This window comes from Eubalaena glacialis, chromosome 6, assembly GCF_028564815.1.
Source record: "Eubalaena glacialis isolate mEubGla1 chromosome 6, mEubGla1.1.hap2.+ XY, whole genome shotgun sequence".
In the NCBI taxonomy this organism is placed as follows: Eukaryota; Metazoa; Chordata; class Mammalia; order Artiodactyla; family Balaenidae; genus Eubalaena; species Eubalaena glacialis.
The window spans coordinates 68177447-68192470 of record NC_083721.1 but is presented as its reverse complement, the minus strand read 5'-3'; the positions used below and the strand labels follow the sequence as shown (position 1 = coordinate 68192470).

At 33.9% G+C, this 15024-nt stretch overlaps 1 protein-coding gene across 3 annotated transcripts in view; it reads right to left on the bottom strand.

Annotated features, from left to right (window-relative positions):
* The window catches only part of STXBP5L (syntaxin binding protein 5L), a 366549-nt gene that overhangs the window by 156431 nt on the left and 195094 nt on the right, over positions 1–15024 (bottom strand). For all 3 annotated transcript variants that reach the window (XM_061193153.1, XM_061193151.1, XM_061193152.1), the window contains exons 9-10: positions 9909–9987; positions 3201–3355 (exon numbers count right to left, since the gene is read on the bottom strand). In XM_061193153.1, the coding sequence (XP_061049136.1) occupies positions 3201–3355; positions 9909–9987 (234 nt within the window). The remainder of the gene's footprint in view (positions 1–3200; positions 3356–9908; positions 9988–15024) is intronic.

Sequence of the window (15024 nt, the reverse complement as noted above, 5' to 3'; positions counted from 1 at the left end):
TCGGTGTGCTGTGGTAACCACTGAATAAAAAGATTTCCTTTGGAGTCAGTGTTAGGTTCAATTTGTGTCTATTATTTATTAACAGTTTGATCCTAGGCAAATTAGTTAACTTCTTTGATTTTCAATTTCTCTACCCATTGAAATGGCAAGATAATACTACCTTAGACTGTTAATAAAGATTAGATGTATATAAAGATGTTTGATGCAAAGGCTGGCTTATAGTAAGTACTCAATAGATGCCAACTGTATTACTTTTTTTTATTAGATTGGTTGTTTTCGAGCAGGCTCAGCCTTTTAACCCTAGCCCCCAACAAGATGGAAAAGCTCTATCATAAATACTACTTCTCTGAAGAGAAATGCATTATTTATGACACTTGTAGAAGACCAGATACAATTAAATATAGATGCAAAACTGACAAATTCGGAGTATAGTTGGTTAGTTACTCTGGGCAATGTCCCCTGAGATAAGAGGATTAGGCATTTGTGTTCTTTGAGAAATAGGCTGAATTGTCAGATGTCACAAATGATTCAGTAATATTAAAAACTGTTAATAAGTGTATTTTGTTTAACATATGCATAACACTTATCATTATGTGGCTATAAAGGAGATTAAAGTTCCATATTTACTAATACGGAATCATAATCAAAATACTGTATACTGTTAAGTGAAAAAAGTGTGATACAGAACAACATATAGAGTATGCTGTCATTTGTATAAAAAAGATAATGTATATATGCATACATTATTTGGGGGAGAATACATAAGAAACTTAGTAATAGTGGTTGCCTCTGGAAGGGTAGTGAGAAAGTTTTCACTATATACTGTTGTGTATTGTAGGGTTCTTTTCTGGCATTTTCATGTACTATTGTTTTAATCAGAAATAGTTAATAAAATACACTTAAATTTTACTGAGTAAAGTTAAACTATTTCTCCCAGCTTCTAGTAAGTAAAAAGTTCCATCCTCATTACGACTTCTCAGAAAAGCAAAGTAATATATGTGGCTTGGAAGTGATTAGACTTGGTTACAGCACATTTATAATTTGTTTAACATTATTAGAAACTGTCCTAACATCTCTACTGATGTGCAGAAATGTATATACACATATACCTATAGGGTGTGATCCTTGCAACCACACATTTTCAGTTTCTATTACTGGTATGCACACCTTCTTTCTTGAGGCTCTTTAGTAGAAGGCATTTTCCTAAGCTCAGCTTTTGGTCCTCTGTTCTTTCTTTCTTTCTTTGTTCCTTTATCATTCATTCTCACAACTCCAAAGAGCATCTATATTCTGATGACTCAAAAATAAATATTAAAGACCTTTTCCCTCTCTTTTTCTGCTCTCTAAACAACTCTACTGACTCAAACTTATTTTTCTCTCTTTCCAAGAACTGTTATTACTGCATATGAAACCACTATTCCTAAAATGTTGTCTTTGACTCATCTCTCATATCACTCCCTAATCCAGTTGTTGACCAAATTCAATGGGTTTTCATCTTCCATTCCTACAAGCAGCACTCTGTTTCAGATCTTGACCATTTTAATGTACATTATCACAAAAGCCTCCCAGTTGGAATCTGAAGTTTTAGATTTCAGGGTCTCTCTTCAAACCCCCACACTAAAACATTGCTTTCTTTCACTTAATATTTCCTCAAAATTCCTCTGTAGTTCCCTATTTCCAAATACCTACAAAAGGCTTTCAACTTTTTCTCTGAATTGATCTCACTCTAGCAAAACCTCACAATTTCTAAAACCTTTACTCAATATTATTTTCAAGGCCCAAGTCATTCTTCAAGCACTATCTAAATCCTACTTTTTCCATGAAGCTTTGTATGAATATTTCAGTCATCGACTACCTGACTAGCCTATAAATTGGTACATTATTTAAACTCTGATTCGTGTAACTCAGCGCTTAATTAAGGCGTTATATTTTTTAAACTTAAGTCATAATTATCTTTCTCATGTGGCCAGATTTTCTGATTTGACATCACAGATCAGTTTCATACTTCATCCATATTCTCAACAAGTTCTTGTCATACTGAGGCCATAGAAGCATCCAATAAATATTTGTTGGTTAATTTACAACACAGGTAATTTGTCTGCCCCTGGCAACTCTGGGAATAAAGTGCCACATTGATTGTTATTTTATATCACTTTATTTCTGTTTTTAAATATGAAACTCAATAATTTAAAACAAATTAATACATTTATAATAAAACTAATAACTATTTATCTTCATAGTTTACAAGGTATATTCCCTTTGGCCTTCTAGTAATCATGTGGGATCAATATTATATTCTTTCTTCAAATGATAAATCAAACTCATAAATATAAAGTGACTTGTCCAAGGTCACATAGCTAGTAAGTGACAGAGCTAAATCATAAGCCCAAATACTCTGTCTCCAAGTACAGTGTTCCTTTCCCTACATCTACGTTCCCTCTTGAAAATGTAGTAATATATACACATACTATCTTTTTTAATCATAAACTCGTATTTCCCTTTTTATATTTCACCCTTCTCAATTTTTAGATTTCATTATTAAAATATTTCATCATTAGATTCCATTATACAGCTTGCATATAAGTTTAGACTGGTTTTTTATGTTTATAAAAAGTCTTTATATTTGGGATGATAAAAATACATAAGCACCTCTCCTCCCAAAGGCTCTTCTAATTATTTTCAAAATTGGAATAAATCACTAACCACACATCAGCAATCCTAGAGTAATCACAGGTGCTGCAGTTGCATCTGAAGCAAAGCCAGATGTGAAACAGATGCAGCACCACCAGAGTTACAGATCACTGATATCAGGTAAGTGCTTTAACTTTGATTGGCACAGGATTGGGATGGGTGGAGCTGGCCTAGGAAAGGCTATTAGGAGACCTCAGTTTCTCCAAGTGGTTTCACCCCAGACCCTGATCAGACCCTCCCAGCTCAGCTTCCACCATCCTTATCAAAGTTTAAAGCACTTACCTGATATTAGAACCTGAAACTCCAGCACTGTTGCACTACATCTGTCTTACTTCCATTTTCTCAAGTAGGTACAGCTGCAGAACCTGCTCCAGCACCTGTAGCTCACAGTGTTGCATCACAGTAGATATCAGCTGCTAAAACTAAAAATATTTAAGCTTAATTTTGTTAGGAACTTATCATTTCAAAAATCATTTTTCAACATTAATAGTTTCATTTTAGTTACTTACCATTTGGATAGGGTGTTTCACATAAAGTTAGAAATTCAACGATAGGATGATCCATTTCAAGCACTGTAATTGCTTTTCCATGCATGATGGTTAAACTTGGTCTTCTGCAAGCTTTGTCATAGGACAGTCCACCAGAAAATATTATGAATGGTTCACTACAGAGGAAAAAAAGTTAATGAGACTGAGTTCTTTAAGATGACACAATCTCACAGTATTGGGGCAAAAAGGAATGGGCTTAGTAGGGATTATATACAATAATTTGACAGAGAGCAAAAGCCTTTCCTGGCCCCAAATATCTCACCCAACAGTTTACTATTCTACCATTTCCTTTTTTCTGGATGTATATTCTCACCATTAAAATTACTAATGAATCAATCTAAAGATGCTGAGGTGAGATGGGGGAAAGGCAGTGAGGTTGGTGAGAGGGGAAGATGCTCACTGACTCAACAGAACATCTTCACATATATTAGTTGGTTACCAAACTCTAAATTACTACTATTAGAATATTAGGCTATGTTACTTTATCATATTAACCAGTAGGCATATGGGACCCCAAATCACTAAGAAATACAGGCAAATTTCAACATGAAATGAAATGTGACAGTGGCAAGCCCAGAATGGTAGAAGGTAACATGAAAAGTCTACATAATAGAGTTTCTGTGGGAAAGGGTTATGACAAACAGATGGAGAAAACTAATATGTAAGGGGAAAATGATTCACCAAAAGTAAATGTGACCTTCTTCTCAACTTTACCTAGGGTCAGCCAGTTCTATTTAGCTTGTAAAACTAACTTTGAACAAATTTTTTCATTTCTGTTAACTGCAAGTTACAGTTAGATAATAGAGTGGGGTTGAAATGACCATAAAATATCATAGCTGTCAGAAAGTTATGAAATATCTTCAAAATTTTTCATTTTTCTTTTCTCAAATATCTGTATCTCTAGTATATGTATATAAATGAAAATGTGTGTTGATATGAAGTATTTTTCAATAAGACCAAACTGAAAATATTCTCCAAAAATTTTTTAAAGGGACTAGACACTTTAATTGTACCAAATTCCTTGAGAACATATGTTTCTCTAAATAATTCACTTCTATCCATCTACTAAACTGAAGAATCTACTTGTTTCTAGAACTCACTCCATAAGATTTCCCTTTCTTTTTTCCATTTTGTATCGTACATAGTACCAAACATTATCAAAGGGACATTTGCTAATCTTATGCTGGCTATGTAATAACAACAAAAAACCTTTTTAAAAAGTTTCCATCAAAACCTACATATAAAATGCCTTCACTAATTTTTATTTAAAGTTCTGTCTTAATATTTTCACATAAATATTTGAGTTGTAAGCTAAAAAAGGGGAAATGCTCTGATTTATTTTCCTTGAGTCTTGCATCAATTGACTTGAATTAGTTTTGCCCCAGTAATTAGACATATTAATTAGCACCAACCTACCAATGGTGGTATTAAGAAGCAAGTTTGTTTTTTCTATGAAATACATAGTACTTAGATTATTTAGAAGACATCTCCAGACTTAAAAATCATTTTTAATGAAATGAGTATGGGCTTTTGCACCTCTGCTGCTTTGTTTTGCAACAAAGTTCATGACTTGGAGAACATAATATCTTTTCATAAATATTGAGCTTAACTATCTGCTCCAAATATTAATAAAGGGCATAAATATCTATTTTTCCCATGTAAAAGTGGGTGAATTTACTCTCATCTCCTAGTACTAATCTAAACATAGGATAAGAAGCAATTTACTCTCCCTTATTTGTAAGTACATTGGAAAATGTCTTTTCTAGTATTCAAAGGAGGCACAATCTTTTCTGCTCTTATTATGACTTTGCATCACAAAACCCTGGGTCTGAAGTAACTGTTGATATATATGCACTTTTCTGTAAATTACTGAATGATTGAATAAAAAGCTATTTCCTCAGGAAAATGCTCAGGGAACCAGTCATGGATAATTGCATTAGACATTTAATTATCACATTAAATCCTCAGAAGTATTGTTCTCATTTTATTAATGACGTTAAATAACAATTAAGCAGAAAAACCCAAAAGAAAACTGAGATCTATCAGCCTTCAAAGCCTATTCTCCTAAATTGTGGTCTATACTGCCTGAAGTAATAAATAGTTACAATTTACTGAATGTTTATTTTACCATGTGACATATATTGTGCTCTGTGTATATATAAAGAAGTTTTACGTAATCCTCAAAATCTCGTAATCCTCAATCCTGATGAGAAAAGTACTATTAGCTCAATTTCATAGATAAGGAGTCTGGGCTTAATGCAGGTTAAATAACTTGTTCAGGGTCAAGCAGCTAGTGTTTTTCATTTCTAGTCTAATAGTTCTCAAACTGTGGAATACACCTTAATAGGTGTTCTACAAAAATAAATAAATAAGTAGATAAATAAATAAATAATTTGACAAACACTTGCAAAGTATATATATCTCCCTTCTGAAATTTTATAATTCATGCCATATATTAAATATTCTGAAAAATTGTATAGTAAAGAATCCAGTTTATTTAAATAACCCAGAACTTTTCATATTTCTCAAATTTATTTGATTACAGATTCCTTTTTTCCATGAATACAATTAGTGATTAAAGGGATACAATTTGGTAAATGCTATAACACATGAAACTGCCTTCTTTACTAATTAATACAAGTGTGTCTTGAGAGATTTATCAGATGGATTAAGAAATAAATAACCATATAATTGATAATGTCTTCATACATAAAGAAAACATTAATAACAATTAAATATTATTGATAACAACTTAGATAAATCTCAAAGGCATTACGTTGAGGAAAAGAAGCTAGGATCAAAGGTTACATAATATGTAATTACACTTATACGACATCTCAAAAAGGCAAAACTATAGTGACAGAGTATAGACCACTGGTTGCCAGGGGTTAGGTGTGGGGAAAGGTGTGACTGTAAGGGGATAGTATGAGAGAATTTAGTGGATATGGAAATTTTCTGTATTCTTATTGTGGTGTCAATTTCAGGAATCTATACATGTGTTACAAATCCACAGAACTGTACACCAAAAGAAAAAAAGTCTACTTTATTGTATAATTTGCAAAATAGATAAAATATAATAAAAAGCACTGAGCATTTTTGTCTCAATGAAAGCAACAGGATTGAATAATAAATTGTGTAACATAATGTAATACATGTTAAAATAACATTTGTTGAGTATTATGATGTGCCAGGTATTGTGTGAAGAACTTTACATGCATTATTGTATTTAATCCTCCCAATGAGAGAACTACTACTATTATTCCCACTTTATAGATGGGTATACTAAAGCTTGGAGAACTTAACTACCCATGAAGTCTTATCTGTAGGTGACCACAACAGGAAGGGATTAAAAAACTAGCAGAAGGTAATTTTTATTAACTACAGAGAACCTGATAATGCTAGTGATAGCAGGTAAAGAGATCATTATTCCTTTTTTTTTTTTAAAGGATAAAATTATTAAGCCTTGAGGCCATTGTGATTGGAGTCTCAGTATGCAAACTGATGACTGGGAACCAATGATTCCTGAGCAGAATGGTTGTTTATCCCTAGAAATGTAAAGCAAGTTTGTGAATGGCTAGTTTAAGATAAAATTAAACAGAAAACATACCCTTTACATCTGTTACCTATGCAGCATAGGTAAGGCTGCACCATATATGGTAAGGCTCTTCTTAAAGTTCCTGCTCCTGCTACAGCTATCCCAATTTTTGACTTCACAAAATATTTGCTGTATACTAGATGGAACAGAAATATAGCTATTTCCACTTCCAGACTATGGCCCATTTTGCTGTGGCAACACCTTTCGGGGCTCAACTTCAGTGCCCCTCTGTTTTTGTAGTCTCCTTTTGCTCTGAGCTGTGGATCCACTGCTTCTAGAAGAGGCTTTTCTAATACAGTTGTAATCACAACAAATTGACACAATGTACTACAGTGAATAGTAAGTGGGATGATAGTAATTATGATTAGTAACACATAATTATTTCACATTAGAAATCTGAAGAATTACTTCTATACAAAGTTGAGCTACCAATTACTAGAACAAATCAATTTAGAATCAGTTGAAAAATATTAACAGTGTGAAATAACATGGCTTTGATGATAGTAATAACTTTTTTTTATTAAGAAATCCACTATGTGCCTCTCATCAAATTTATGATGTTACAAACTTTATGCATAATTCAATTTAATCCTCACAATCATCACAGTGAGATAGGTATTGTTGATGAGAAAATTAAATTTTAAAAGAGCTAATTAAAAATTTCAAGGTCACACAGCTGTCTTACTCCATAAGCCAATGATCTTTTTTTTTAATATATATTTTTATTGGAGTATAACTGCTTTACAATGTTGTGTTAGTTTCTGCTGTACAACAAAGTGAAACAACTATATGTATACATATATCCCCATATACCCTCCCTCTTGAGCTTCCCTCCCACCCTTCCTATCCCACCCCTCTAGGTCGTCACAAAGCATCAAGCTGATCTCCCTGTGCTATGCAGCAGCTTCCCACTAGCCTTCCATTTTACATTTGGCAGTGTATATATGTCAGTGCTACTCTCTCACTTCGTCCCAGCTTCCCCTTTCCCTGCTGTGTCCTCAAGTCCATTCTCTACGTCTGCATCTTTATTCCTGACCTGCCACTAGGTTCATCGGTACCATTTTTTTAGATTCCATATATGTGCGTTAGCATATAGTATTTGTTTTTCTCTTTCTGACTTACTTCACTCTGTATGACAGACTCTAGGTCCATCCACCTCATTACAAATAACTCAATTTCGTTCCTTTTTATGGCTGAGTAATATTCCATTGTATTTATGTGCCATATCTTCTTTATCCATTCATCTGTCGATGGACATTTAGGTTGCTTCCATGTCCTGGCTATTGTAAATAGTGCCGCAATGATCTTAATCATTATTTTAAACTGCCTTGCCTTGAATTCTTGATTTCTGAAGTACATTTTCTTCATGTTTACCCTTTTCTCCCTTCATCTGGCACCATCCTATCTTCCATCTCTTAAATCCCATCTCAGGCATCTCCTTTCCTAAGAAGAATTTCAGTGATTTCTCTCTTCACTGTTGTCCTCCCTACTCCCTTTAGGGAGGGTTAGCTGTCCTTTTGCTGTGCTCTCATAGCATGTCTCTATAAAAGCACCTCACATGTTGTATAGAAACCACGAGTTCATGGACTTACTTCTGGCACTAGACCATAACAGATTCAAAAGCAGGCAGTAATTTCTATTTTAGTGTGCCAAACAAATTGCACAATGCATATTATGCAGTAATAACTTAATACATTTTGTTTTAATTGAATTAAGCTACATATTGTTGAGCACCTCATAAAAAATACATTTATATATAACAAAATAAATGTCATAAAGTCCATGGATCATGTACTTTATCAGGGAAAAACCTCTCACGCCTTCACATGAACCTCTTTATTCTCATTTTACAAACTAGGGTTTCAAATTTCTTAGTCTATAGCAAATAAAAGGCTAGATACTAGTGGATAACACAATGGAAATTAGAAGTCCCAACAGCCCAAAACCGAAGGATAGAGAAAAACTTTCAAAAACAAATAAATAAATGAAAAGAAAAAGAAAAAAAAAAAAAAGAAACCACAAGCTGCTAGGAACAGTTAACAAGTGTGAAGTGCTCAACTGCTTCAATAGTCCTTGAAGTGCAACACTGTATAACAATGGATGTAAATAACATTGAGCCTGAAGACTCAAGCAAAGTTTAAGTTATAAACACTGTTTTAAGAAGGAAAAGAATATATGTAAAAATTTTCAACCATAATGATTAAATTTTAAGTGTTTTAATACTTTAGTTACAATAGTAATAAAACCATGATCATTTTTACTAGTTATACATAGTAACATTAGGCTGGGCTAAAGAGGTATTGATCCATCTATCTACTATACCTTGAGAAGAGCAGCTATAAGCAAACATTAAATGCACCTGTGACAACAGGAAAATATTCTAGTGTGAACATTTAAGTAATATAAAGTAGAATTATCCAATTTAGACTTAAAATAAAACTAAGGTCTAGGCAAGATTTGTAATTATGGTAATTCTAGATGAGAGTATTGCCACTAATAATTACTGTAAGTATAAAGAACATTGCTGATGCATAGGATATGGCTGCTGTATATACAAGATAAATTTCTATTAAATATTATTTTTTATTTAATTTTCTATATCTTAAAATTTAGCACTATTGTATTATGCCAATATACATAAATGTTTACCTTCCCAACTAACTATAATCTTTCCAACTTCAGAATGTAAGATCCTAAAGTACAGAGACTTGGTTATGTATTTAATTCATGTGTAATACCAACAGGTACATAGCTTCTGCTGTTTAATAATGTTGAATGACTGCTGCTTGTAATTGCATGGCCAAAAAGCCCTACATTGTTAAAATTAATGTATATAATACTCATCTGAATATTCATATAAATTTTAAAATAATTAAGAGTTGCTATTTATAACGTTGACATCATACATTTGCCAATTGAACAATAAGAAATCTGTTATTATCAATGAAGACGATTCAGCCAGTTAATATAATTATGTAAAACTTTAAACAATATATAAACATTAAAGGTTATCTGAATTTCTTGTCTCTGTTTCTTACATATTTTCCCATAACTCCCAAAGTAAAAATGCATACCTGTTTCTACAGGTTTTGTATTCTACTTTAAGAATTGGTTTGCAAGATTCAGATTTTCTTCCTTCTCTTTGAGTTTTTCCTAAAGAAAGAAAAAGGATTTTATTAAATATGATTTAAATTCTACTAACCCATGAGAATTTTAAAAGCTAGATTAAAGGAATATTTTTTAAACGTAATTATGTGTTTTTCATAATACGATAAACACATTTCTACGCATCCTAACATATTTGTTAAATTTATAAACAATTTGTTGAGCCCTAATAATTGACTGTTATATAAACAATAAAGCTATTTGTAAACATCATATTTGTATTGCTTCACATTCTCCATGTATAAATCTAGTATCATATAAAGTTATTTTAATTATTTAAGTTTCAAGATAAACAACTTCAGAATTGAAGACACACACATACATACTTATCTACATAATGAAATGTATAATGAAAATCCATACTAGGCTGAAAATTTTACCTATAAAACAAGCAAATCCCTTTCTTATGCAGAAAGATTTGCCATTTAAAACTTATGAAAATCTTTGCATTTTCATCAAATTTATTTAAAGGAAAGTCCATTAGACAATGAACACTGATGGTATATTTCATGATTTTTAAAAATTTTAATGATGTACTCTATTTGCATAAAACAAAAATAATAGTTTCTTGTAAGGGAAGGATTATGTTGTTTAGACTCCATAAGAGTCTGAATGAAAGATCAAGAAGAGTTGAAAATGCAAATAAAGCTACTTCTGCCTATAACATACTTATCTTTCTAGTTATGATTTTACTTATAATTCTACGTCTCATTTTGATAAAATTCATCTGTTTTTCAAGATATGTTTGTTATTTTAATAAGTACCCTATTTATTCTTGTATTGCCACAGCTGTCTATGGACACAGAAACCTATTATGTAGAGAGATGTTTACATGCATATAAGTTAAAACTTTAGAATAGCTTCAGAATGGCAAAGCCAAATCCAACTAGGATGTCAGGACAATTTTATCCAATTTGCTTAACGGGCTATCAGCTTAGAATACACCTTATCTGCTCCATGGCATGCTTTCTGAAATTGCCTTCTCTTTCTTTTATCTTATGTCAACTAAAGAAGCAACCCAATAATAAAATATTGGTCAATATCATTCACATTGTAAAACAGGATTAGAAGTATCTATATTATATGTGAAAAAGAACTGCTGACATTAAATATATTATATATGAAAAAGAATTGCTGATATTAAATATAGATCATTACAAAGAGACAACTTTGGCTCAGGGACTCACTCTGAACAGTGGTCTTAGAGGTGAGGAACATCTGGTTGGTGCTTACTAGTTTTGATAATGAATGGAACTAGAGAGAACTGAAGAAAGTGACAGAGTCAGCAAAGAGACCCATTCTTCTCAGTTGATGATTTTTCTATCCAGAGCTTCTCTAATAATTGCCAAACCATTAGTTGACCAAAAGAGTATATTTGCAGTTGTTTATATATATGGGACCAACTACTATTTTTCAATCAATAAACATCACTATCATGCACTGATTTTAGTAGAAAAGAATAATTGTTTAATTAATTAATGTTTTACTTCAATTTCCAACTCTAATAATTAATTTGGGGGTGAAGCCTTTCTGTTTTTTTGTTGTTTTTAATTTTATTTATTTATTTATTTATTTTTGGCTACGTTGGGTCTTCGTTTCTGTGCGAGGGCTTTCTCTAGTTGCGGTGAGCGGGGGTCACTCTTCATCGCGGTGCGTGGGCCTCTCACTATCGCGGCCTCTCCTGTTGCGGAGCACGGGCTCCAGACGCGCAGGCTCAGTAGTTGTGGCCCACGGGCCCAGTTGCTCCGTGGCATGTGGGATCCTCCCAGACCAGGGCTCGAACCCGTGTCCCCTGCATTGGCAGGCAGACTCTCAACCACTGCACCACCAGGGAAGCCCAGCCTTTCTGTTTTGATTATATTCATTGCCTGTCAGTAATTGAAATATGCTTAAATGTCATGTTGCATAAAACAACATTATCAACAACTGCATTTATTGCTTTTCCTTATGTTCAGAGTACTGTATTAAGTGGGAGGATGCAAAGAAATAACTGACTACCAAAAAGCTTAAAATTTACTAAACTGAACAAAACAATTTTTGAAAATGACAACATGAGGTACCATAAACAAGTGATAGACATGAAGTGTTGTAGGAGTTGAGAATAAAACTGTGGCTTCCTTTTACAATAGAAGACTTATCTAGATTTTCACAGAAGACTTCCTAGAAGCTAGATTAAGCATTAAAAGATAGAAGTTGGCTAGGAGAGCATAAGAAAAGACATGAAGGCAGAATGTGCCTAGTATGTTGAGAGAATAATGGATAAGCCAAATTGGGCAGATTAAAAGATTAATGTAGAAGAAGAGTGCAAAAAGGCTGATGAGGTACAAAAGAGCCATACAATAGCAATCTGTAAAACCGATTTGCAGTATAGACAAGGGAGAGTCACTGGAAGCTTTCAAGTTGGGAAATAATATGTGTAAAGCAATGTCTCAGAAATATTAATATGGATTTATTTAATAAAGAAATTTTGAGGATGTAAGATACTGATAATGGAAAACAAGGAGAAGATAATCACAACTGTGCAGGAAAAACTGAAGAAAAGTGAACAGTCTCAAAGAAAAGTGGGATACTATTAATCACACCAACATGTGCATCTTGAGAGTACTGGAAGGAGCGGAGAGAAAGGAGGAGAAAAACGTTCACAAAAATATTGGTTGAAAATGTTCTAAATTTTTTGAAAAGCATTATTTATACATCTAAGAACCTCAATAAACTCCATGTAGGATAAAATCAAAGAAATCTACTCCCAGACACATCAAGGTAAAAATGCTAAAAGCAAAAAAAAAGTATTGAAAGCAGCAAGAGGAAAATGATTCATTGTATACAAGGGAGCCCCAATAAGATTAATAGCTGACTTTCTTACCAAAAACAACGAAGCTAAAAGGTAGTGGAATGACATACTTAATGTACTGGGAAAAAAAAAAACCCTGTCAACCAAGAATCAAAGTTCATCAAAATTATCTTTCAAAAATGGAGATGAAATAAAGATGTTTGCAGATAACAAAAACTGACAGAATGTTTTGCTAGCAGAGCTCCCTTTCAAAAAAATACTTAAGTTCTTCAGGCTGAAAGAGAGTAATACGAATCTACATGCACAAAAAAAGAGTACAAGGAGAAGTAATTAATGTAGATAATTATAAAAGACAGTATAATTGTATATTTCCTCTCCAATCTTAACTGGTTTAAGAAGCAATGTAAAAAGTAATATGTATATAATTGTAATATGGGATATATAATATATTTGAAAATAATAACACAAAGAAGGTGTATGGGAACAAGGTTACACTGGAGGAAGAAAATGACACCAAATGGTAACCTGAGTCCACAAGAACAAAGGAAGAGAACCACAAATAAGAAGCAAAAGGCTAATGTAACAAATTTTATACATATATATGTGAGTTTGTATATATATATACATATACATATACATATATATATACATATATATATATATGTATATGTATATGTATATATATATATAATATATACCCTTGACTAAATAACAAATGGGTCAAAGAAAAATACCAAAAATATTGTAGAACAATGTACGCTACAACACTGTTCATACAATGAACAATGTTCACAACATTGTTCAACAATTGTAGAACAATGTATGATACAACATATCAAAACTTCTGAGATGAAGCCTAAGCAGAGCAGAGAGGGAAATTTATACCTACGAGCAGCTATATTAAAAAAGAATATATGAAATCACTAACCTAACCATTCACCTTAAGTCACAGAATAAAAGCACAACCTGAACCTGAAGCAAAAAGAAAGCAGGAAATAATAAAGATTTGAGCAGAAATTAATGACATAGAAAAGAGAAAAATATAGAAAATCAACTAAACTGAAATTTGATTCTCTAAAAAGATCAAGAAAATTGACAATCCTTTAGCTAAACTGACCAGAAAAGAGACAGACAGACAGAGATAAAAGACTTAAATTACTAAAATCAAGTGTAAAAGATGGAACATAATTACCTATTTCAGCCTGAAGGGGCTGGAATGTGCCCTAGGCTGCAACTGGGGGTACGCAGGACAGAGCCTGAGTCCGCCATTGAAGCCCCATTGTTAGTGTGTGCAAGAAGGGAAGGGTGCAGCCCCACCAAAACATGCTTGCAGTGGGCACAGTTCTGCCTCTGTGAGCTCTGGGAGTACACAAGCACCATAGGCTGTCCACACTCAGAGGCAAGGCTGAAATCTGTGCTGATCCCCAGGAACTGCACAACTTTGGAAGCAGGACTGAAATTTGAGCAGTGTCCTGGTGGCTTTTGAGGATTTATGCCATCATCTCCTTTGTAAGCTCAGTGCCTATGGAACATTCGAGCAGACTACTGGTACTCCCGTGGCTGGGTGGATCCAGCATTAGCAGCTGCCAGAACACGCAGAGGCAGGGTCAAGGTGTGGGTTGACTCCATAGGTCTCAGCGGGTCCCAGTGCTTGATTTCAGTGGATCTGTGCCAGCATATCTATGCTGGTGGACTGGTGAGCACAGCGCCTGAGGGACATCTGGGCTGACTGCTTGCATTCTCAAGGCTGAGGCAGGGCCAAGGGCAGTGCCAACAACAGTATACTTTGTGAGCCCACACAACAGGTAATGGGCTAGACCACAGAGCGTACTTCCCAATAGACAGCTCCTGTGGAGGAACACTCAGTGGCTCTTCTTCCAGTGGAAGTGTTTCAGTCCCACCTACCTCACACCACAGCTTAGAAACGGATCAGGGAGCTTCTACTCCAACAGTTGGGGAGCAGACCCTACCCCCAACAGGGCTGTGTAAACCACAGAGCAAAAAGGAGGCCCCGCTCAACATCCAGTGCAGGCTCTGATCACCACAACACCAGCCACACCCCACATCAAGAGGATAACAGGCAGCACACACTGAGGAAAGCCAAGGAAGGCATCCAGACTAAAAACAGCCCTCTAACCAAAAATATTAGACTCACACAGGCTACACAGGGACGGTCCCACATAAAAACAGCCCTTCAAGACCACAGTAGATAACTGTTTCTCCTAAATTCGTAG